Source organism: Harpia harpyja, chromosome 22, assembly GCF_026419915.1.
Source record: "Harpia harpyja isolate bHarHar1 chromosome 22, bHarHar1 primary haplotype, whole genome shotgun sequence".
NCBI classification, from domain to species: domain Eukaryota; kingdom Metazoa; phylum Chordata; class Aves; order Accipitriformes; family Accipitridae; genus Harpia; species Harpia harpyja.
In genome coordinates this window covers 19,659,673-19,684,056 of record NC_068961.1, presented here as the reverse complement: position 1 = coordinate 19,684,056, position 24,384 = coordinate 19,659,673, and the positions used below count along the sequence as shown (strand labels likewise).

The 24,384-nt window shown below is 42.3% G+C and overlaps 2 protein-coding genes across 4 annotated transcripts in view; one reads left to right on the top strand and one right to left on the bottom strand.

Moving 5' to 3' along the window:
• Positions 1-10,826, top strand: part of PROZ (protein Z, vitamin K dependent plasma glycoprotein) — a 19,970-nt gene extending 9,144 nt beyond the window's left edge. For both annotated transcript variants that reach the window (XM_052773553.1, XM_052773552.1), the window contains exons 2-8: positions 1,786-1,949; positions 2,587-2,611; positions 5,560-5,673; positions 7,042-7,173; positions 8,931-9,016; positions 9,096-9,219; positions 9,755-10,826. In XM_052773553.1, coding sequence (XP_052629513.1) covers positions 1,944-1,949; positions 2,587-2,611; positions 5,560-5,673; positions 7,042-7,173; positions 8,931-9,016; positions 9,096-9,219; positions 9,755-10,266 — 999 coding nt within the window. In that variant the 5' untranslated portion in view covers positions 1,786-1,943 and the 3' untranslated portion in view covers positions 10,267-10,826. The remainder of the gene's footprint in view (positions 1-1,785; positions 1,950-2,586; positions 2,612-5,559; positions 5,674-7,041; positions 7,174-8,930; positions 9,017-9,095; positions 9,220-9,754) is intronic.
• On the bottom strand, positions 10,825-24,384 carry PCID2 (PCI domain containing 2). Of its 2 annotated transcripts, none has more exons than XM_052773554.1 (15): positions 24,260-24,384; positions 23,779-23,863; positions 22,201-22,290; positions 21,562-21,635; positions 20,751-20,816; positions 20,153-20,194; positions 19,608-19,662; positions 17,807-17,910; positions 16,989-17,064; positions 16,729-16,870; positions 15,516-15,616; positions 13,414-13,487; positions 13,118-13,243; positions 12,786-12,909; positions 10,825-11,768 (listed from the first exon to the last, which is right to left on the bottom strand). In XM_052773554.1, exons 2-15 carry the CDS (start codon positions 23,812-23,814, stop codon positions 11,679-11,681), a joined length of 1,200 nt encoding a protein of 399 aa, XP_052629514.1. In that variant the 5' UTR covers positions 23,815-23,863; positions 24,260-24,384; the 3' UTR covers positions 10,825-11,678. The 2 variants fall into 2 exon arrangements, with proteins under 2 accessions (XP_052629514.1, XP_052629515.1); XM_052773555.1 differs by lacking the exon at positions 24,260-24,384 and adding an exon at positions 23,967-24,218.

Here is a 24,384-nt window from a genome sequence, read left to right as displayed (position 1 = left end):
TGACCAACCTGATCTCCTTCTATGACCAGGTGACCCGCCTAGTGGATGAGGGAAAGGCTGTCGATGTTATTTTCCTAGACTTCAGCAAGGCCTTTGACACTGTCTCTCATGGCATACTCCTTGAGAAGCTGGCGTCTCGTGGCCTGGATAAGTGCACTATTCACTGGGTGGAAAACTGGCTGGATGGCCGAGCCCAGAGGGTCGTGGTGAATGGGGTGAAATCCAGTTGGTGGCGGGTCACAAGTGGTGTTCCCCAGGGCTCGGTGTTGGGGCCAGTTCTGTTTAATATCTTTATTGATGATTTGGATGAGGGGATTGAGTGCACCCTCAGCAAGTTTGCAGACGACACCAAGTTGGGAGGCAGGGTCGATCTGCTTGAGGGTAGGGAGGCTCTACAGAGAGATCTGGACAGGCTGGATCGATGGGCTGAGGCCAGTCGTATGAAGTTCAACACGGCCAAGTGCCGGGTCCTGCACTTGAGTCACAACAACCCCACGCAGCGCTACAGGCTTGGGGAAGAGCGGCTGGAAAGCTGCCCGGCAGAGAAAGACCTGGGGGTGCTGGTTGACAGCCGGCTGGATATGAGCCAGCAGTGTGCCCAGGTGGCCAAGAAGGCCAATCGCATCCTGGCCTGTATCAGAAATGGTGTGGCCAGCAGGAGCAGGGAGGTGATCATCCCCCTGTGCTGGGCACTGGTGAGGCCGCACCTCGAGTCCTGTGTTCAGTTTTGGGCCCCTCACTGCAGGGAAGACATTGAGGTGCTGGAGCGTGTCCAGAGAAGGGCAACCAAGTTGGTGAAGGGTCTAGAGCACAAGTCTTACGAGGAGCGGCTGAGGGATCTGGGGTTGTTTAGTCTGGAGAAAAGAGGAGGCTGAGGTGAGACCTTATCGCTCTCTACAACTACCTGAAAGGGGGTTGTAGTGAGGTGGGTGCTGGTCTCTTCTGTCAGGTGTCTGGAGATAGGACAAGAGGAAATGGCCTCAAGTTGCGGCAAGGGAGATTTAGGTTGGATATTAGGAAAAATTTCTTTACTGAGACGGTTGTCAGACATTGGAATAGGCTGCCCAGGGAAGTGGTGAAGTCACCATCCCTGGAGGTATTCAAAAAGCGCATAGACGAGGTACTCCAGAACATGGTTTAGTGGGCATGGATGATGGTTGGACTCGATGAACTTGGAGGTCTTTTCCAACCTAAAGGATTCTTTGATTCTATGATTCTATAAGTGGTGTTGTATGATATAGCCCTTGTAAATTTTCTGAGCATTGATGAGGGGTAGCTTTTATTTATTCTCCATAAGGGAGATTTGATTGAGAGCTCAGCCATGTCACGGTTTTGCTTCTCAGCAAAAAATCCCTGTGAAGACAGACTGAAGGGCATCAGTTTGGATCCATCATCGTAAATTAATACAAATCATTTTCACCTCTACTGATGAGTCTGAAAGCCCCATGCAGTCTTACAAAATAGCCTCTGCCTTTATGATAATACTTTTCCCCGGCCGTGCCACAGCAACGCTGCTCTGTGTGTCTGGTGCAGGGAAAAAATGTGTCGGGAAGGACTTCAAATTCTCCCTGCTTGGGAGCAAGTCAGGCACTCCCCAAAAGTAAAAGGTCATGACTCCTCAGCTGAGTTTGGGCTAAGAAAGTAGGGCTCTTCCAGTAAGTAAGTTTAATGTGGCTGAAACACTGAATCAGCCAAAAGGATTTCTCTTTACAAAAAGGGGGTAAAAGTATATAAAGGAAAGGAATCTAAGCACTTATGTTAGCATTTTGTCATACAATGTTCCAGTGTTTATATCGGCTGATGATGCAAACAACGTTATCAAGAGACAGAGGCGTGCCAGTTCCCTACTTTTGGAGGAGGTCCTCCAAGGCAGCTTGGAAAGGGAATGTCTTGAAGAGAGATGTACAGAAGAAGAAGCAAGAGAAGTATTTGAAAACGATGAAATGCTCGTAAGTATTTTGTTTTCCTGCGTGCATAACAAAAATTACTGCCTTGGTCCTTTACTGTCAAATACAGATCCACAGCCTGCTTCATTTGTTTCGGATTCTCTCCATGTGAAATCTTTGCACTTTCCACCACAGCAGGTAGAAAGCAGGTGTCCTCAGTGGTCAAAATGGAAATGCAGAGCTCAGCTCTGACACTTTTGCAGTCCCCTGCTGAAAATGATGTGTCCTGCACCTTACATTGCGAAAGTATATGGCTGTTGTCCCATCCTGACCACGCGCAGGAATACAGCTTCAGCATCCCTTAGGGATGAGGAGGGGCGAGGGGATGTTGGAATGGAGGGAAGCAAGGCACCGGCAAGTAGCGGGACCTATAGATAGAGTCTTACTTGGTCAGTGACTGCAAGTCCCCTCGTACAAGAGGCCCTCCTATTACAGCTTCTTAAGAAACAATAAAATAAGCAGATTGCAAACTGCCTCCCATCTTATTCAAATTTTGCTGGCAGGGCAGAATTTGTAGTTGTGCAACTGTGTAAACATTAAACCACAGCATATATTCTCTCATGCAATGTTTTTGTTTTACTAAAATATTTATGGAAGGTTATATTATTTGAGAATTAAAATTAATTTTTTTTTTTTCCAGAAAATGTTTTGGGATGGCTACTACGGTAAGCTGGCCTCTTGATTTCTCACCTTCATAGCAGTGTCGCACTATGAACATTATGATTCAGTCCGATGCTGGTTTTCTGAGAGTTTTTAGTAGTTTATCCTACAAGAAACACCCAGTTGCTATTTGTTTTGTTTCTAGTAAAGCAGGAGGAAAAGTATTGATGTGAAAGGTTTAAAAAAAGTAATAAATAGGAAAAAACATTTAAGACTGCAAAGCGAATAAAAGTTGAAGGTGAGTAGAGGTTAGCATGGTAAATAGGCTATTTCTTTTCCTGAACTTAAGGCTGTTCTTAAACAACCTGGGACCGTCTGCTTTGCTGATACAATAGAGCAGCACAGCTTTACCAGCAAAACCTCCCAGATGATACAAACCTAGCACTTAAACCTGGGTGAGATAAATAGGTGTTAAAAGCTACTGGGCTGTCCGCAAACTCTGGACACTGGCACTGCATCATCCTTTGGCAGCCTTCAAGGCAAGAAACAAATCTGTAAAAGCTGAGGGGCTGATGTAACTAGATGCCTCCTGAACAAGGAGCCTGGGGCACCAGCTTATGGTGACTATGCCCTATTCCCTTCCTCTTTTCTGCATGGCTCATCCTAAGTTTTTCTCTAGTTTTTGACTTAGCTTTTATTATTTTCTAATTTTAAGTTTAGACAGTGGATAAGGAGGTGACAAAACCAGCAGTTAGTATTAATTTTCTGCAGAAGCCATTAAAACACTGACTCCAGGGAACTGTTACATAGAAGAAACCCATCAGTGATAAAAATGTTATGAAGAATGATGCTAAATACCTGGCCTTTCATTACCTCTGTGAGGGTGGGATTAACTTCTCCTAATTTCAGTCATTGGATGTTTGTACTAAGCATGTCATGCAGGCTTCCTCTCTAGTCTATGAAGAGAGAAGGGCAACCAGTTGAGAATGGTCCATCCAAACAAGCTTAGCCACAATCAGGATGCATTACTGGCTTCAGCCTCAGGGGTGGCTTCCTTGCTGTAATTAAAAGCCATCATGTCCCGTCTTCCTACAGAACAGCAGTGTGTGTTTCCTTCTTTGTGATGTCTTTCCTAACATTTTGAAGAGCGTTGCCGTGCATCTCCTTGGCTTCTTTCCTCCTCACCAAACAAACCCATTTTTTCATCCTGTCTTCCAAAAAAAATCTCATTTTCTAGACCTCTAGTGTCTGTGTTGCTTTCCCCTCATAGTCCAGGTTACAGTGGGTAAATCTGCACTGTGAATAAAAGAGGGCTGGGGAGAAAGGCTGAGCACTCACCTAACTGCTGGCTCACCCTTTGGCTCCGTTTCGTACTGCTCCACCTCGGTCTCGTCAAGTCAAAGCTGATGTAGTGGCATCTTGCTCTAGCATGGATGTACGCAGTCAGGGCACTTGGCCTGAGGCCACACTTGTCCCTGACCCCCTTTTATTAACAGTATAAACGTAGCCATTGATAACCTCTCTTTAAATATCACTTTCCAGAGATTTTTATGCATGCCTTCCTTACAGTAGTCTGTTTTCCTAGCTCACTTACTTAATGACAATGTCATCTGAGACATTTCTACTCTGTGATGTTCACTGATTCCCCACTAGGTCCCTTATATAATACAATTAGATTTAATTGGTTTGGATTATTTGATCTTGAAAAATGCATGCTGGTTGTTACTTACCACTTTTTTATTTTGCTGAGTGCTTACAAACGTTTAATCATTCCAGCAGCTTTCCAGTAACAGAAATCGTGCTGATTTCTCTATAATTCCTTGAATCTTCTCTTTCCTCCTTTAATAAAGCTAGGAGCTTACTTTTTTCCTAGTCTTACAGACCCTTACCTGACCCCAGACATTTTCTGAGGCTTCCTTACCTATATTTGAGTGTGCATTTCAGAGGCTTGACACCATCTAACTTGCTGCAGGCTGTAGGTGTAGCCCTTCCCTACCTCTAGCTCCCCACCGCTGCTGCTGGAGGTCCTCACTCCTCACCTCTACCTGCTCAGCTCTGCTGATGAGCCCCCCCAGCCCACCCAAAAACCCTCCCAGGAGACCTAAACTGTGCTGGGGTATGCTGGTGGCACCTGACGGCAGGTGGACTGAAGGTGGTAACTGCTTTAAGCCAGTATTTTAGTACTGTTAAAGCTAAAAGATACATGTGCCCATAGCCTGAGCAGGTGGTGGTTTGGGTTTTTTTCCCAGTACCAGGCAGAATTTTCACCTTTCCTTTTCATCAATTACAGCAGCCTGCTGACTGAAGTTAAGCTCTCTGATGAAGTTTTAAATTTTAGAAAGGTTGGAGAGAATATCTCAGGTTAGGCTTTTCTGGCTTGCTCCCTGATCTCTCATGCCTACCATAAGCAGTTGTTATTTGGAGAACATTTCCCAATTCTTTTGGAGTCTTTCCAGTGGGCAGCTTAACGGGAAACTGGCAGCTCTGCCTGGTGCTTCACCTGTAGCGAGGCATCCTCTGGTTTCAGTGTTCGGTTCATCAGAAAGACTAAGCTTGCTTGTGTCCAAGCTGCTCTATAATAATTGTACAGATGTGTAACAGCCAGATTTCCTCCTATCTTTTTGCTTGCTGTATAATTTTGACGCCAGCTTTTTTTAATCCAATGCCTATCAGCCTAATATGGGAGACCTAAAACACCAGTTGTGCATTATATTCATGATGAGCGCATGAACTTTCAGTCAGTGCTTTTCCCTGAAGCAGAGCATCCCTCCTCCAGAAGCGGGCTCTGCCCCTGGGCACCTCCCGGCCTCTCTGCCAGGGGCCGTGGGACCCCCTCTGGAAGCAGAGACTTGGGCTAAAATTATTCCCGAGGAGCAGTTTGGTGAGATGTCGCCCATTTCCTTCCAAACTGCTTTTTCGCAACGCTTCTCCGAGCGACTCACGCGCAGGGAGGGGGGCTGCGCAATTTGGGTCGTCGTCGGTGACCTGTCCCATTCCCGCGGGGTTTTTTCAGGTGGCAGGAGATGCTCATCAAGCCCCTGTCAGCACAACGGCGTGTGCGAGGACAGCATTCGCAGCTACACCTGCACCTGCGCCGAGGGCTACGAGGGAGAGAACTGTGCTTTCGGTAAGGCATTGCTCTCCTTCTGAGAAGCCCTATCTTCTCCTGTCGTAGGGGGTCCCCGGGAAACCAAACACAGCTCTCCCGCTACGGCCAGTTATTGTCTTTTTGGTTAAAAGACACAGTTCTTGGCAGAGCAGGGGTGATGCGTGCTGCCCGTCTACCGAACCGTTATGGAATCCTGAGGTTACACAGGTTGCCTCTTCCCCCTGAGCCTCCCTTCTCCAGGGACGTGGGATGAGGGCTGAAGCAAGGGACTGCTTGTCCTGCCGCTGTCCCAGCCGGCATACGGCCTGGAGAACCAGGGCTGCCATGCTGGGATGGCTTCCCAGCCACCCCAGTGCCTCCGAGGCTGCCCCCCCCCCAGGACAGTCCCTGGGGACAGAGGGACTCCAGAAAACAACCCGTTTTCAGTGAAAAAGGCATAAAGGAAAACGGATGCTTCCTGGCACGTAAAACACCCTGGGCCGGATCCTGTGTTTTCACATCTGCCAGGTTCTACTTTCCAGCTCTTACGTCAGTATTTCTGCTGGCTCGGATGTCCCCTGGGGTGGGAGATGCCCTGGCTGCCACAAGGCTGGGTCATTTTCTGGATAAGGGGATGACCGTGACCAGCTTCTGGGGGAGAGCAGAAGGTGACGCAGCTTGGACCCGTGCTGGGAACTGGATCCGCTCAGTGTGAGCCTTAGAGAGCCATGTTACGTGAGGTTTTTTTGCTACTTCTCCACCTGTGAGCTAGATCCACCATCAAATGGCTGTTCCTCCTGTTGCTTTGTGCTGAAGCTTAAGTGCTCAGCTATGGAAAGTTGACAGAGCACGTTTCAAAGGTGATTAATACTTCTTTTCTTATCTTTGGCAGCTGTTAATTTTAAGTTTCTTAGCACAAGCGTGAGAAATAAGAGCTATGCATTTGTTTTTGCTGAAAACCAGAAAGCTTTAGCCGCCTTCTTCCTCAAGCAATACCTGCATTCTTAAGATGTGCAACAGTTTTCCCTGCTGCCAATACTTACATGTTTTGTTTAAGAGAGCAGAAAAAAACCCCATGGCACCCTTCCATGGATTCACATGGAAGGCCTAGTTTGACCCTTGGCTAATGCTCCCCAAAACTCAGCGGTGCAGACAGTCTGGTGCGGGGAGGTGCAGCGTGAACACAGTTTGCAACAAGTCTGTGGATGCTGCAGAGACTCAGCTGCCTCCAATTTCTGCTTAACAAGGGGAAAAACAATGTGGTGGGAAATAATACCAAGCCAGGGTCCTTATCCACCTCCACACAAAGCAAGTAAAAATAAAACGCTTAGTAAAGAGGACTCAAGCTATGCAAGAATACTCCAGCTGAAGTGTTCCAAATGCTTTTCCTCCACTTGTTCTGTTTAGCTAAAAACGAATGTCGCCACCAAGCAAAGGAAGGATGTGACCATTTCTGCTACCCGGGAAGTAATTCCTACCGCTGTTCCTGTGCTGATGGCTACGAGCTCGGGAAGGACAAAAAACAGTGCATCGCATTAGGTAGGTGTGAGCACGGACGTACAGGGGGCACAGGCTCAGTGCTGGGGTGGGCAGGCCACCACCTGATATCCAGATGCCAGCAGCCTGCTTGGAGGTTCAAGCGATGAGAATATTACTGACCATCCAAACTGGGCAGAAAAAGGAGAAACCTAGGGACCACCACCCAAGATGCCAAAGCAGTGGTAAAAGAAGTGATATTTGAACTTTTAAACATGTGTCTGCAGAAGCAACTTGCATCATCCCCCAAATCACTCACAGGGCCAAGTTTTCCACTCCTGTGCCCAGTAGAGAGTAACTCCGCTGAAGACCTGTCTGTTCAGGAATGAGGTTCAATTGATTCCGATCAGGCATCTGATGGTCTGATAAATGAAGGGCAATGTTTGCTGCCATATTGATTAGTTTGAAGCAGTAACCCTCTTCATTTTTTCAATCTCATACTAGGTATCTCATTAAATCTCATCCCCTTAAAAACTAGGTCTACTAAAACCACAGTATTATACTTAGGCCCTTGTCTATATTAGCACTACGTATATTAGCAGAATAGGAATTGAGCTGTAGAGCCATGCTTTTGGTGATGAAGGCTCGATGTCCACACTCAGTGCACATTTCAGGTGGCCTTTGCTTCAGTCTAGCTCTAGTTTGGTCCTGTGGACTAAGCACCCATTAGCTGTGAGAGTATGTTATGTGTGCTCCTGGAGGGTGCCTTCTGGTTTAGCTCCACCTGAGCAGAACCCAGTTTGCGTGACCCAAGACAAGTGTGATAAACGCAGATAACTGGGGGATCCATGTGAAAAGCATGTGTGCTGTTCGAACCCGAACAGAAAGGCATGCGCATCCCTAGAGTAATAGCTTTAACGAGGATTTACCTTGTCCAGATCAGGCCACGGCTATCAGGTATTTGGCACAATTTGGATACAGGATACAAAGATGAGTGTCGTGGTTTAACCCCAGCCGGTAACTAAGCACCACACAGCCACCCACTCACTTCCCCCTACCCAGTGGGATGGGGGAGAGAATTGGGGGGAAAAAAACCCTAAAACTCGTGGGTTGAGATAAGAACAGTTTAATAGAACAGAAAGAAAGAAACTAATAATGATAATAACAACAATAATAAAAATGACAATAATAATAAAAGGATTGGAATATACAAAACAAGTGATGCACAATGCAGTTGCTCACCCCTCACTGCCTGATGCCCAGTTAGTTCCTGAGCAGTGATCCCCCTCCAGGCCAACTCCCTCCAGTTTATATACTGGGCATGATGTCACATGGTATGGAATACTCCTTGTGCCCCTCCAGCCTTCTTGCTGGCTGGGCATCAGAAGCTGAAAAATCCTTGACTGACTTAGTCTAAACCCTACTGAGCAACAACTGAAAACATCAGTGTGTTATCAACATTCTTCTCATACTAAATGCAAAATGTAAAGCTATAGCAGCTACTAGAAAGAAAATTAGCCGAGCTGAAACCAGGACAATGAGGAAGCCTCATTTCATTAGTTACAGACACAGTGAAATCTGGTCACCACAAGCCTAATGCAATGACCCAAAATGTTCAGTGCCATCACTAAGCTATTAGACTACAGATGCCAAGTGAATTATTCCAATTTTCACTAGCTGAGAAATTATCCTTCTCCTTTTCCTTGGTGCAAAAACAAAACCCCAAAGTCAAGGTGGAAGCAACAAGGTATTTGCAGGTTATTAGCTGTCTTGAAATGATACACGAGGTTTTGATTTTTTTTTTTTAATTCATTTGCTAGATCAATGTGCATGCGGCAGACTTCAAGACAGTGATAATCTGTTAAGTGAAACCAGGAAGAAACGTGATGAGCGATTTCCTTGGCAGGTATTTCTAGCAACTCATGAAACCCATCACTCAGCCTCACATGGACAGTGCTATCTATCGTCTTTTTGCATTTTCTTAGGTCCTGCTGCTGAACTCAGAAGGAAAGGGCTTCTGCGGAGGAGTGCTGCTGAAAAGTAACTTTGTAGTGACTACAGCAGAATGCGCCCTTCTGCACAGCCATTTCGAAATCAGGGTTGGTGCTGGTAGGTGATCAAACACATTTTCTCTTGTTGCAGCACATTTTAGTATTGACAAGCTAATTTTAAAAAAAGCTTACTAAAATTTTTGTTGCATAAAAAATATTGTTAAAGGAAACAAATCTGCTGTCATCTCATTTAAGCATCTCAGTTAAGTATCTTGAACTAGAACTACAGCTGCCCCATACCCCCCTACAAGCCAAGCTGAGACACAATTGCCTCTTGAATGCAACTCAGAACTCAGCACGTGCTAGGGATAAGCTAAAGCAGGTGGATTTAGAGGCAGCTTTTGTTTCATGCCAAAATTCACTTCTCTTGTTGGGTATTTGTCCTTCTCTCTGAAATTACGCATGCTTCTACACAGCATTAAAAAGCTGTCAATATATCATTCCTAGTTTACCTTTACTGCAGCCGTTTCAAGAAAGAGCACCTTTAGTTTCTCTACTGCATGTATTTCTCAGCATGATTGGGCAGTTTGCATGCAGTTTTCAGGTCTCTGATAAATTCTTCCTAAGAGCAGTGAAATGTCATTGCTTCACAGGGCCTAATGGAACAAGTGGAACTGAGAAGACAATGCAAGTTAGCAAGAAACACATACACATCCGTTATGATGAAGACACCGGTGAGAACAACATTGCATTGCTACAACTCCAAGAGCATGTTGAGTGCAACAACCACCAGCTTCCTGTGTGCACCCCTGAAAGAGACTTTGCAGAACACATTTTAATTCCAAAATTGGCTGGTATGGTCAGTGGCTGGAGAATGGAAGGCAATGAACTTCAAGGTGATGAGTTGCAGGTTTCATACCTTCCTGCTGAGGACTGCAAACAAATACTCAACATAAGCCTCACAAACAGGCAGTTTTGTGGACACCTCCAGAAGCCTGTAGACAAACGACTGGCTGGAGGAAGCTTTTTAGCTACCGCGTATAAGGGCACTTGGTTTCTAACTGGTATCCTGGGATCTTGGCCGCTAGAAGACACTGACTGGGAAACATTCCTATTCACTAACACCGCGAGGTATACGATATGGTTTAAACAAAAAATGAAATAAGACACAAACACAACCAACCCTCCAGCACTAAACCCCTACCAATCACTGCAAGGAAACACCTTGATGCAGCTAGTACACCCATTTGACTCTGTCATGACTTGCAGCAATGGAAGTTGCAACAATGATATGTATATAACTCCAATTCATACAGAAAAACGCATCTGTCTCTCCTTCTTCTGCTGACACACAGTACTGTGAAAGTCATGATGCGGTAAATCTAGTTATTTTACTAAAAACTGACTGAACTTTTAAGTTTCTAAAACTCAAAAAGCATTGCTGTTTTTCTGGGATTTTAAATGTTGCTAGAAGAAAATGAGTCTCTCTAACTCTTGTTACCCTGAGGTTTGATTCAGCAAATTCATCTTCTTATTTCAGCATCCATATAAGTAAAACTTATGAAGACCAGGGGAACTCCAAGCCTTTAAACACCTATGTTGATGTAGGACTTGACACTCTCATCACACTAAAAAATGCTTCCCTTCATACATGGTACCTGTGTTTTCCCTTATGAATCATGTCCATGTCAGTTAGTGGGTAAAATAAAACCAAACTCTCAAAGAGGGGAAAGAAATGTTTTATTTCCTTTAAAAATAATTTAAAACTCCCAGAACTACCATCCCATCACTAAGGACAAAGTTACATTGTACCACCCCCAAACAAACAAAACCCCCAAGGTGGTAACACTTAAAATAATGGATCCAGTGGCAGTGTCTTCCCCAGAAGCAGAATAAAACAAGTATGGGTAAGTTACTTAGATAAGCTTTTGTTCATCATAACAAAAATGAAACAGAATATTACCAGAATTAAAAAAACCCAAACCCATCTGTGGGCACCTACAGATAAAAATCCCACATTTACTTGAACCCTAAGTTCTGTGACACAGTATAAGTTCTGTGACACAGTAAAGCTTTTTGTGCCAACCTCTTCTCTAGTTTTTAGAGAAAGCTTGAAGAGAGTATTCAATACCAGCAAGATAATTGAAAAGGCTTAAAAAAAACCAGAAACCATGAAAGAAAACATCATTTCCATTCTGAAGAATGGATTAACACAAGTAACAAAGGATGATACTTCCCTCTGAAAGATAAATGCAGAAATAGTAACACAAAGTACTTTATAAAAGCTTGTAAGTAGTTTGGAAGGGATTTGGAATGCTTTGCTTTTCTTCCTCATGAAAAACTTTGAATGATCTAGAAAGCCTGGGGAAACTATCATTGAAAAGTTAGCATTTCATTCCAACGCACTTTGTAACACTGGCAGCCTTGGTCATTCTGGGAAAGGAGCCACAAACAGTTCCCGGTATTCCAGTCCTGGACATGAACCAGGTCATTTACAATGTTCTCAGGGTGATTACGAGCAGCTCCACTGGGCAAGCCGAGTATCTGAAAAGTACTTGCATGGATAAGATGCAATACTCAACACACTGTTGACAGCGGAGGAAATGGGTTCTGCTTACTGACCACAAGCTTTTGATGCTGATGAGATATATAGCCTTTAATGTGACCCTGGGAGAAGGAGAGAAAGACAGTGTTAGTACTGGAAGTTACTGTGTGGTAACACAACGCCTATAACCTCAGCTGTCTTCAGACTACATCAAGCAAAGCTATGTGTGTATACTCAATCACCACTGCACTACTGTACTTAGTATCTATAAGGATCCAATTTATGTAAGCAGGTCAACTCACAGAGTAAGCAGAAAGCTGGAACCATAACCATGTTCGCGTAGTAACGGTGCTGTCAGGCTGAGCGCCTGTTGCCAGGGTCCCTACTGGTCTGCTCACATTTACCTTGAAGAGACAGAGCTCTACAGAAGTTTCTAAATTTACTCTTGCTCACTTTAAAACTAGGATTTTAATTAATCGCTATTCCATACCTAATAAACTAAATGACATAGTACTTCCTTTTCAGACATAGCGTGGTACACTGAAAGAAATCTTCCAGTGACCTAATCCCACCCTCCATTACTCCTAGACTACACCAAATAATCTGTTTCAGAAACAGAGAAGTGGTTCATTTTCTTGCTAGCACTTCAATGCTGCTCCAAAACCTCCGATTTATTAGAAACCTCTAGATTTCAAGCCTTTATCTGTTCATGAGTAGTTGAGATCCACTTTGAGTAAAAGACAGTGTGAAACAAAACCAAAGAAATCTGATTTTAATTTCTTCTAGTGTTAGAATGTCAAGAGTCTCCTACTTCAAATGCAGAAGAACAAATCCCTTTTGGTCCCAGTAACAATTTTTGTATTTTTAAACCAGTATTTATGCATACATAGAAATGTAAGTAAGTACTGGATTTGTAACGTAAAATTCAATTTTAACTGATTCCTGCAAAGGAGGCAGGAACTAGAGGAAGACCTCAGGGCAACTGAAAGCATTTCACTTTGGCACAAGTGAATCAACTTTTTTACACAAGAAAACCTGGGATTACTGATATGTTTTTTGTTATAAACTCTTATTCTCTACCTAATATTTTTTACTGTCTGAAGTCTGGAAGGACCAGACAACAAGCGGTCAGCACATACCATATATATAAGGTTAGCTAAAATGCACTGGACTTCATCAATATCAACATCATCTACTTGCATGAATTTCAGGGCAAAGAGAAAGGCATCTAGAGATAGCTGATGGGTTTTGAGTAGTAAGTATCTGAAAGAAACAACAGGAAAAAATCTGTTATTGAGAAACAATCACTTAAAAATTCTGGTTCTTAGGAAAATGGCCTTTCTACAATAAATTCACTTTAACAGGAATTCAGGTCTCTCAGAGAGAACTAAGGAGCATATACATTTCCATCTCAGTCCTAGGTGAAACCATATTAAATCTTTTGCAAAAACGTAGGTTTTGTTATGCTTACACTTTTTTAAAGAGATTTCTGTACGTGATGATTTTCAGCTTCTCAAGGATAAGAAAGATTCCACATCGAATAAAGAAGGTCTCATGCTTTGTCAGAGCATCATTCAGTAGGAGAAGATTGCCTTCACTACAAGGATGAAGAAATGAAAACGTGAGAAGGTCTCATCCAAATGAGAAAAGAAATTGTCTGCCTTGGTAGGAACATCCCTCCCCTGTCTTCCTCAATCATCCCAAATAAATACGTTTTACTTAATACTTTTTGAACTAACACACAACGCAATAAAACAATAATCATACCTCACAGCCTTTGTTACTTCAGCAAACTGCATAAGGTCATACTTTTTTAAGAGCTGAACCGTTGGCATATGGCCCTGAAAAATAAACAGTTTCCAAGTTTTCCAGGGTAAAGTCAAATGCCTTTTAAACATAATCTAGTAAGCTATAAAAACGTTTGTTAGAGAAAAAGACAAATGTTTAACCACTTTTTTTTTTTGCTACAGAATAAGAGGTGAATAAAAGTATTTGTAAGAAAACTCCCTTTGCCCTGCCAAACACCTTGTAGCTCAACGCACTATGTATCATGGTTTAGGGAGCCTATTGAGTATTTCTTCATGTTGGGGAACAGTTATCAAACTTGTAAAATTAAGATCCTGTGACATGAGGCCTAGGCAGATCCAAATTTTATGTCGTGGCTGTACGATCTGATCAGCAAACAGAAGAACCGCAGGAATCCCAAGCATTACTAATAATACAAGTGGTGCTTCAGCACTGTCAAGTGCTAGCTCAGTCTGTACCAGATTTTTTCTTCACTATGCCTTCCTATGGAAATAAAAATGTCCTCTCAAAAAACAAAACAAACAAAAAAAGAAAGAATGTTTAAATTTAAAGAAACAAAATTCATTCTCATTCCTAGATCAGGTAAGACTGAACCACCTATACTATCAAAAAGAAACTTTGTTTGTTTCCCCCTGCACAGCAGAGATCAGATTGCACATTGACTTGGGTCAGACTTTAAATTTAGTTACCATCATGCTATGCTGTTGGTAACCCCTTTCCTGGTTGGAGGATTAGCTGAGAGCAGAACTCAGCTGCATGTTTACTGAGAGCTGCTAGGAATAAAAAAACAACATCCAAGCTATTTTAGTACAGTTTAAAGTTAGTGTTAATGTTTGGGCTCTGATTAAAAACAAGCAACTGTAAAAAACAATGACCTTTATCTAGTTTCTTTAGTGCCTCTTGTACACTAGAACTGCTCCAGAAACACCACAGTAATTTTAGGCGCTAACGGACCCATCAGTTTAAGGCACCCAGTCAGGACTGGGGCAAAGTTTTTAGGAAGACTTAAGTTTTCCTTTGTCAACCTGACCATTGATTGATCTGAAGACAACCAGTAAGAAAGTCAATAAATAAAAAATGAAACCCAGAAGCCAATTACCATACTCACTATGCTTCTCCTTTACCCACTTGACACTGCAAGGGACTGGAAAGGGAGCACTGAACGGGAAAAGGAAGGATGGTCATCAACAGGCTGGGGCAAAGGTGGGACATGGCAACTCACAGAAGCAGGTGGTAACAGCATTCTCCACGGGTAAACGTTGGTAATAGGGCCAGGAACAGGAAACTCTAAAATCTAGTTCTTGTGCCCTCAGTTACACTGAATTAATTGTTAGCATAATCCCACTAACTCAGGGATACACAAATGCTAGCACAGCACATGGGAAAGGACAGGAACAAGAAGCAGAGATGAGCTTAGTTCTTTTAATAGAAAGATGAAATGATCAAACAGTAACCAGTCTTTATTGATTTGTTCAAAACCAAAATGCTCTACTTCATGACCCTTCTGACTTGCCTCGAACAGGCAAATGTACAAGGTGCAAACAGAAAACCCAAAGACAGGCATCCTTTCCCTCCTGTGGCAAACTCCCCTCAACAGTCTTCAGCCATCTGTTTGCACATCCTCCTTCCCTCCACCAGGTGAAAGCAGCAGACAGATTTGTACTAGGGAATCCGCACATCTCCTGGCCCATCTGTGCAGCTGATGGCCGGACAGGCACTCTGCTACATGACACAAGTTACACTGTTAAGTGCTTCTCCAAAGAACTCTTTATTAAAGAAGTAATCTCAGGTTGCACTTTTACCAGGGGTGGGAGGAAGGTAGGGAGAAAGGAGGGTGGGGTTTTTGTTTGTTCCCCCCTTTCTCCCTTCCTGTGTTGCTATAAACGACAATTCAACATTTTTTGTTCTCACACACGAAGCGTGCATATGCTGGCTCTTATGGGGGTCAGGCACAGATAGCCTCTAAATTCCAGTAAGGGAAAAACAAGAACAATAATGAGCATCAGTTTGGTTATCTGCTCCCCCCCCCCCCCAAATTATTTAGAAGAGTAACATCTACTCACCAACAACATTTTTACTGGCAGCAGGTAGATCAAAATCATTCTTTTGTTCTTCTGGCTTGAGCGGTGACAGTGCTCAAAGGCAAATGACAGATACTCTTCAGCTGCAGACACAAATAAAAGTGCTAGTAACATGAGTCAACAACACAAAACGGATTAAAACTGTAACCCAAATTCTGTAATTTTGTGCTCAATGTCCATCTCTAGCTTCAACACATGATATTTGAAATAATATAAAAAAGAATCATACCAATCAAAACACACTAAGAAAAATCCTGTCAGAATTATTGCAGATTCACACAAAATACAAAGTATTACCAGAAAAATAAGTCCTCCTTCAGAAAGTCAAAGAAAACTTGTCAAGGTCTAGATGTCAGAGGTAACAGTTACAAGCAATATTGGAATTTTCAGCTCATTTCAGTATTATGATTGTGCTACTATTACAAGAGGGGAGAATCTCAAGGAGAGCTGATGAAACAGAACTATTTTCTAAATTCACAGATTAGGTTCTTCAGTGGATGCAAGCCGCATGTGATGTGCGCATCTGCTAGCTGCAGAAACATGCCAGTGAGATCACACAGCATAACAACATGAAAAGCTCTCATCAGTTTTCACCGAGAGAAAAATGACAAGCTTGACAGGCAGAAGATGCTGTTTAAAGTAACAAAACCGGCTCCAGAATAGATTTTGGTCAGGGGTTTCAGTTATTGATGAAAGTTGTACACCTTAGCTCTAGAAGCATTTCTATTACTGACTCTGTTAGAAACCTCAGAAATGCAGTTTCTACATCTCCCAAAATCAAAGCACTGAGAAACTAATTCTACAGTACAGTTTGCTGAAGATTTCCTACGTGGCATACAGCAACTTGAAGAGGACAAGAGAGTCGCAAAGCCTCCTTTGTGAAACCTTGTACAAACCTATTCTTTTGGATGCTCATACATTTTATTATGCACACACATAATGCGTAAGACTATAGAGAACTTCACTGACACCAGTATTTTAAAACTGGGCATACACTACAATTAGAAGTGTCACGTAATCTCATCTCTGATCTGACTCAGCCTGTGGCCCTTGGATCTTTCAGCATGACTTTTCCTTTGATCAATGCAAACACAACTGTACCTTCTACACCCATTTTGAGTCACACACATACGACATCAGCCAGATTTCACACCAAGCAGCAAGACTTTAAATCTGTCTCACTGGCACACAGTACCTTGCTTAAAGTCACTGTCAAACATGGCTTTGCGCCCAACATAGTATCTGTATGTAACACGCTGTGCCATACTGTATTCGTCCTTCAGATTTGAGCTGTCAATTGCTCTAATTAAGGGCTTACATAGATGAAGCTTGTTGATCTGTTAAAAAAAGATTAATTGCATTTTACTCAGTGTAGATAGATAGTATCATACAAAAAGGGTGGGTTTGACATAGAATATGAAATACAAAATACAGCTTACCAGACTTGAACCCTACCTTAAAATAAATTTTAAACAGCTGATTCACGAGAAACAACATGCCCCACTTTTTGGAATCTTCAATGCCTGCTCGACTGTCATGAGAAAAGAAGAAAGAAAAAAAACCTACTAGTACTGAACATTGAAAGAAAAATAATGACTTCGTCCTTATAGTAAATTCCCTCCATAGATATTTTTTTGATTTTTAGCGTAAAAACAGGTGTCTGAAAATAAAAGTCAAGGCCAAACTCCTCGACTTAAACCATACCAGCACTGTCAAAACAGAACATGTGTTCCCATCTTAAACAGCACTGCTACATTTCTTCTCAACATAATGAAAAGACGTCACGCAAAATATCATTCATGTGCATCAACGTCCTCACTCCAGTCTGTAGGTAACACTTACACTAGCATAGCAGTTGCTTATAATATTCAAGGTGAAAGAAAGATAGGGGAAAAAAAAAGCATCTTCTGCACTTTGGATGTGTTAAAATTGCTAAGACTGGAAACCAAAGAGTCACTTCTTTTCCATCTAATCATAATGAAGCAAACTTCACAACTGAACAGGGCACAAAAGTGTTAATGATCTTTCCTGACAAACAGGGACATAATCAGTCCCTCCCAACAACATCTGCTAGGAATGTTAAACCTCAAGGAAGGCCTCTCCAGCTCTAGTTAATAGTCACGAGAGAACAGACTATAAATGAGAGGAAACAAGCCTCAGAAGTGTTCATTCTTACCCAGATATGGTCTTAGTAAGCAGGAAAATATTATGTAAAGTTTATTAAGTTCTTAACAATTTAATAGTGCAAGTTCTATAGAGGATCTTTCACTTACGTGTCACTGGCACAGACTCGAAAACAGCTCATCAGCAGTTCTGCTGCTTTTTCCAACATGTCACCAACTTTGCTTTTCCCTTTCTTCACTAGCTGTTGATCTGCCTATCATTACACAGCAAGAAACAATACGTAATTCTACATCCTGGTTTGCTGGGTTGCAAACAGTTCCTTAATACAGCATTTTATAAAGTATTATAGCAATAGGTTTGTCATGCCTGCTATCCACCAAATCTAGAAGGCAGGCAAGCTCACAGAATAAAAGAAAACACTAGGAGAGGCTCCTGAACATGTACCAAACCAAATGCACAGGAGGACAGTCCTTTGAAAATAGCACTGACCACTATTACCTTTAGCACCACTAAGCTTAATGCAGCTCTCAGAAACCTAAATTCAGGATCATCTGATAGCTGAATTGGAGCATTAACACTTCTACTGAAGCTTTCAAAGACCAACAGTCTGGCAAAAAAATGTCTTTTGAACAAAAGCAAACTAAAATGATTCCCCCCCAATTATGGAGTTTGAGTTTTAGAATTTATAATTAAGCTCCTCTCCACAGCCACAAAAGCTAGATTTTATTTCTAAACCATATTCAACATTTTCTAGTAGTAACACACACTACTAGGACCTGGGACTTTCAGAAGAAATAGAAAACATATGTTACAGTGGCAAGAGAAAAAAAAAAAAAAGGAGTTGCCAATACATGGGAAAGATCCATGCACTGATTAATGCAGAACTTAATAAAGGGGGGGGGGGGGGGGAAGAGCGAGTAGGTATTTACTATGTGCTTTCTTAAAAGTTTTATTAGAATGCTTGCATTCTCACTAGCTGAAACATAAGGAAAAGAAATGGAAATGCATCCTTTGCTGCAGAAGTCTTCTCTGTATCCGCATTCTTTGCGTATACTAAGGTTAGAAGACAGAGTTCAAACACTTAGAGTGTGACTGATCCAACTTTTCCCTTTCTCCTGCATCTCAGATATACGAAATTGCCTTTCAGACTGAGAATCGAGACTTGTTACAGAGCAGGCACACACACACACAAAATATTATCTGTGCAAGCATGTCAAATGCATTGTTTTGTGGGTGGGTGGGCACAAGAAAGTGTTGAGAGGACAAACACTGAAAATACCGCGTATTGTCAAACTCTAATCTAACTTTACCTGAAGAGGTGAAGCCAGAGTTCAAGTGACTAGGAGCAAGGTCACGATCCTGCCACTTACCCTGGCCTAGCAGTTCTCAACAGATCCCTACACAAGCTACTTCAATTCACTAGCCTGAGAAAAAGAATGTAAATTTGGGGTTTTTTTTGCTCGTCAGCAGTTGTGTGGGCTCAGCAGGGGCTCCAACGAGCATCAAGAGCAGTACACACAGCTGGAAGAGGGGAAAGGAGGCAGAAACTTCCCTCTTCAGATGTGGTGAGTGGTTAGACTAGCTCAGTTGTCTGGGATATCTCCACCCTTATAAAGATCTCCACCAAATCCCAAGGAAAACACATGGAAATAGTGAGTTGTGCCACCAGGCTACTCTATAAAGACAGTACTTAATCACTTCATATGCTCTAAGCAACTGCTGTGAGTTGCATGCAGGTCCTCAGAACCTCTCTAGTCCAAGCTGCAAATGGGAGGTGGGCAGACTAAGCAACGCAAGTTTTTCAATAGGACTGGATGAATTTAGTGTGTCAACAAAATCCTAAACAATAAGGATGAGCAAAATTAGGCTATGTAATAAAGTCTAAAAGATTTCCACCAGGGAAACTCTTAACAGATGAAAATAATGAGGCTGTTAATCAGATCTACTTACATTATTAGCAAAAATTCGAAGATCAAGGGCTACAGCATACATGATAGGTAAAGCCCTGGAAAAGTAAAACATAGTATACTTAGTATGTGCAAATCATGCCATAAGCAAGACACGAGAAACAAGCCTTTTATTTTTTTTTTGCTAGTTGGTCATAAAGCTAGAAAAATATACATTAAACTTTAAATACAGAAGGATGTACTTTTTAAAAAGAAAGGTCTTCAAGACCTCAGCATTTCAGGAGTCCTACACTGGAGGAAGAATTAATTCTGAAACTTTTTTTACTGTGGCTTTAATAAAATAGCATCTCACTTTGAATAAATTCTTCACCTTTACTTATGGACAATTCTACGTAATTAAGCTCAGATGTTGACTTTTCACACTTTTGGACCTAAACACTCAAACAGGCAGCAAAACCAATTAGGCTGCATTTAAGTATCGCTGAGGATAAATAAAAAATATAAGCATAATTTTAGTTTGATGATTATGGTATTATACAAGGGAAAGATGAGAGTCTAGTTTCTAGCAGCTCTCTATGATGCACTTACCAGTTTTCTTCTTTATGTGCCTGAAATGCTCGCAGGAAAGATGTATTGTATATAGGAGAATTTAAAATGCTATGAAATGAAGCAGAGATTTAAAAAACAGCAGTTGAATGGTACCATATACTACTACGTGAAAGGGTAGAAACCAATAAAGCAGCAAGCAGATGAGGAGTCAGGATGCAAAGACGCAGCAGGGAAGAACATGAGCACAGCCACACACTCCTTGGTGTGACAGTAAGAAACACTGGCCACGTAGAGATAAGATAGCAGCTTGCTTTAACAGCATCTTCCCCTCTAATGAAGTACAAACTGGGAGGTATGTTAATGATTTTAGGGTTTCCTATACTCTACAAGAAATTAATTTTCCATTTTAGAATTTAAATTTTCTATTTTTCCTGGTTTCTCTTCCTTCTTAGTCCTACCGAAAGTTGAAAGGAGAAGAGCGTATCTGGATTTGCTTGCTTAGGAACCTAAATAGCTGAAGTGTATTTGGAAGCAGACCACATTCTATTAGATTTTAAAAGGGGTAAAGATAACTTGTTCTACAAGAAGACATATAGTTAATCTGAAAACAATGTACAAGATTTATGGAAAAGGATATTGGACGATAACTGTTTGGCACTTGTATGCTTCTATAAAGTCATGATTTCCGACAGCATAAGTACACCTGTCAAAGAAAAGGTGCATTAGTGCATCAGAAAATACCATATACGCAAGACAAATACTTCTTTTTGCCTCTTAACAGGCACAGAGCTTTACAGTTTATTTAAAAGAGACACAGAAATACGATTAGAAACGCTCCTAACAAAATGGCACAAGTATTTTAACACAGCGCTAAGCTTGATAATTGTAGAAAACTGATCTGAGAGATGAATGGGGATTTGCTTCTATAATATGTACAGTATCAACTGTAATATGCTAATGCTTATTGAAACCGTCACCGAGATTAGCACAGATAAAAAAAAATTCCAAGACTGCTGGAAGTGAACTAAGGATGCGTTAATGCAGGAATTTTTTAAATAAAAGCCTCACAGAATTACTTAGGTCTTAAAGCTGTCTTAAGTGTACTTTTATGACTAAAATTCCCTTTTAAAAATATTTATTTCCCGTGCTTATTTCACTCTGACTTCTTGGGTAGCTTGTCAATGCAGAGCAAAGGAAACAGCAAGCACCAAAACCAAAGCTGTGTCAATGACTGCAAGCAGATGACCGCCAGGTACATAAAGCAAACTTTATGTAGAGAGGAAAGAGCAGGTCTTTATTTCCTGCAGTTCTAGCACTACTTGTAAGAGTAATAAACACCAAGTTTTCAGATGTGAGCCCTTTAAAATAACGAAGTAAACTTAAGGATATCCTTCCCCATCCCTGCTGGCTGCCTCACAACTGACACTACTTTCCTGGTCCATCTTTACCTTAAGTGGGCTGCAAACATTTCATCATATGGTGGTTCCAAAACTTGTTGACACTTCTCCTCTGGAGACGGAAGCTAAGTATAGAATAAATCAGCGAAACATTAAAGGAACATCCAATGCACCAGAAACAGAACATCATATGGACGTTCTGTCATGGCAGTTTTATGCATACATGCCTTTGCTATCTATCAGAACCTTAAGTTACATTAATAATCACATCCAGTGTAACGAATGGCTAGCGTGCATTCTGTCTGCAGAACCTGATTAGAGCTCACCTTAAATAAAAGCATCTGAAATGCATATAGCACAAACACTGGACCCTTGCTACCCACTGGTTTTCTCTTTATAGTCACTTCCACTGTGCCACGTTACTAACTAATGTAGACCTGGCCAGAAGGGACTTTCAAGACTGTATCTATCCAGAAAACAATTCAAAGTGGAACACAAAAAGCCATCAACGAAAAAAAAAGGAAATACACAATATCCTTGTAAGAAGAAAAGGGAAACAAACCTACAAGGGGATCCTGCTCTGGCCTGTGAAACAGATTTCTGAGGTTTATCTCCAATGGAAAGGAACCCATATAGAGAGCTAGGAAAACCAAAAGCAAGACAAAAGAAAGGTCAAAACCAGATTCTCACCTGTAGCCTTGGGTTTGCAACATGTGGATGTTTAAATGATACCAATTCTGCACAAAATTGTCCATCTCTGCTGTCAATGGCTTCTTGTACCTACCAAAGAAAACAGCCACGTTACAGAGTAAAATCCAGCCACAGCCATACAACATATTTACACATGACTACAGAAGCCACCTTCTTGTTACCACTGTTCATCCACATCAATACCAACTCAAATGTGAGTTTTTAAAGGTTTAAAAGTGAATGAATCAATATTGTACTTTCAATACACCTGTTTTTCAAAAAGGTATCAGGGAGAAGGTAGGGCGAATGCTATTATTGTGGCTTTTTCCTTATTTGTAGGATATGAGCAAACCAGAGAATCCCCAAACAACTTACATGGATTTAGCATTGTAAAACAGCAGTTGCGAGCCAGATTTGGTCAAGCTTTTTAAAATTCCAGTGGGACTTACGGGCATCAAACATATATGTGAAGGCATAAACAATCTTTTGAGTGACACTTAAAAATGAAGACAGGTAGATTAAACACACAGCTATCATTCCACAGGCAATGTCTGGTATTAGACTAGCATCTATATAGAATACTTTTGAAACCTGTCAAGACTGTAAATGTTATATTCTGTGGGAGAATGGTTTGATTCTGCTTCCTGCTAATGATAACTCCTTGTAAAAAATCATCTGTCTGTGCAGCTTATTCTGACATCAAGCTGGAAATTTCTTCAGTTGTGGAAGTAGTTTTAGATATTACTTCTTAAGAGCTACTTTCCCACTGCTTGTGCTTTATTTGTCATATTTTTTGTGTTCCGATAGGAAAAAAAAAAAAATTTTTGCTGCATGGAAAGCTCATACCAAATGGGAAAAATCCTAAGCTACAACAGCAAGGGAAACAGCAAAAGAGGGAAAATCAACTGCTTAAACTCTTTCAGAGATCGGTGGGTTTTTTTCAAGTAAAGGAGTGCCAGTTTTGTGTTTTGGAAGTAGTTTTTTTACTAAATGTTAAATGGACTGTCAACTGGACAAGATACTGATTTTTCAGAGCCGATCAGAGACGAGAGAGCCGCTCCATTTTTGAGACTGAAAGCCAAACAATTACTCTCTTTTTGTGCCCTTCACTCAATTGACTTGAGTGATCTTGGCTGAATCATGGTTCAGAAATAAGCAGTCAGAGTGACCACAGTAAAAGCTTGACACTGAGGGTTCAGGCCAGCTGGTAGCCTTGTGACCCCGCTCCTGTCTCTCCATCCTCCACGCCACACACTCTGTGTATTTCTGTACTTCTTAAATCCCTGTATTTCTTGAATCCCTGAGCTGCATTTGTTACTGCACACACACACAATCCCACCACGTCAGGTCTTATGGATAAATTCTATCCGTTATATCAGTACATTCAGAAATTCCAGGTATACGCTCTCAGCACACAGCCGGTATACTTAATACAGACTTAAGAAGTATATTTCTTTACCACATCACACATTCTAGGTTGATTTATTTCTTAAGCAAGGCAACACATTTACAGGGAAGAAAAATACATCCACATACTCTGAACAGTGCCAACACATAAAAACCCAAAAACTTGCTTACTTGCTGCAAATACTGATTTATGGTGATGTGCGCCATCAAAACCTAAGAGGCAGGAGTCCCGAATGAAAGGCAGTCGTATCACATTCTGCAAAACGAAGAGGAGTTTAAGAGCACACCAAAGCAATAATACCCCACACAGACACCCCCCCCTCTTCGCTCTGAGGAAACAGGGGATGGCTTCACCGAACCTCAGCCCCAGGGCTACGTGAAGGCAGCCACGGGGAGAGCGGAGCAGAGCAGAGGCACAGGCTGCCGGCCGGGGGGAAACGGCCTGCGGAGGGGGAAACCCTGGCACGAAGGCCCCGAGGAAGGCGGAAGGCCCTGGAAGCCCGCGGGTGGCCGAAAGCGGAGGGTAGGCGTTAGAAGGAGGCAGGAGCACGGCCCCGCTGGCAGATAATGGCGGACAGGGACACCCGTCCGTCCGCCCCCCACCTCAGCCCCAGCCCCGGCCCCGGCCCGCCCTGCCCCATCGCCAGCCCACCCTCAGCCATAGGCGCCGCACTTCCGGCTAGTCAGTGCGGCGCTTCCGGCAACTTCCGCCGCGCTTCCGGTACCCGGCAAGGCGCCGGGCGCCAGCCAGCGAACCCCGCCCAGCTATAGCTGCGG

Coding starts and splice junctions, on each gene's coding strand:
- PCID2 (XM_052773554.1), bottom strand. CDS start 23,814: ATGGCGCACATCACCATAAATCAGTATTTGCAGCAA. Junction 19,663..20,152: donor GCACATAAAGAAGAAAACTG/GTAAGTGCATCA, acceptor TTACTTTTCCAG/GGCTTTACCTATCATGTATG. Junction 15,617..16,728: donor TGACAGTGACTTTAAGCAAG/GTACTGTGTGCC, acceptor TTGTGTCTGCAG/CTGAAGAGTATCTGTCATTT.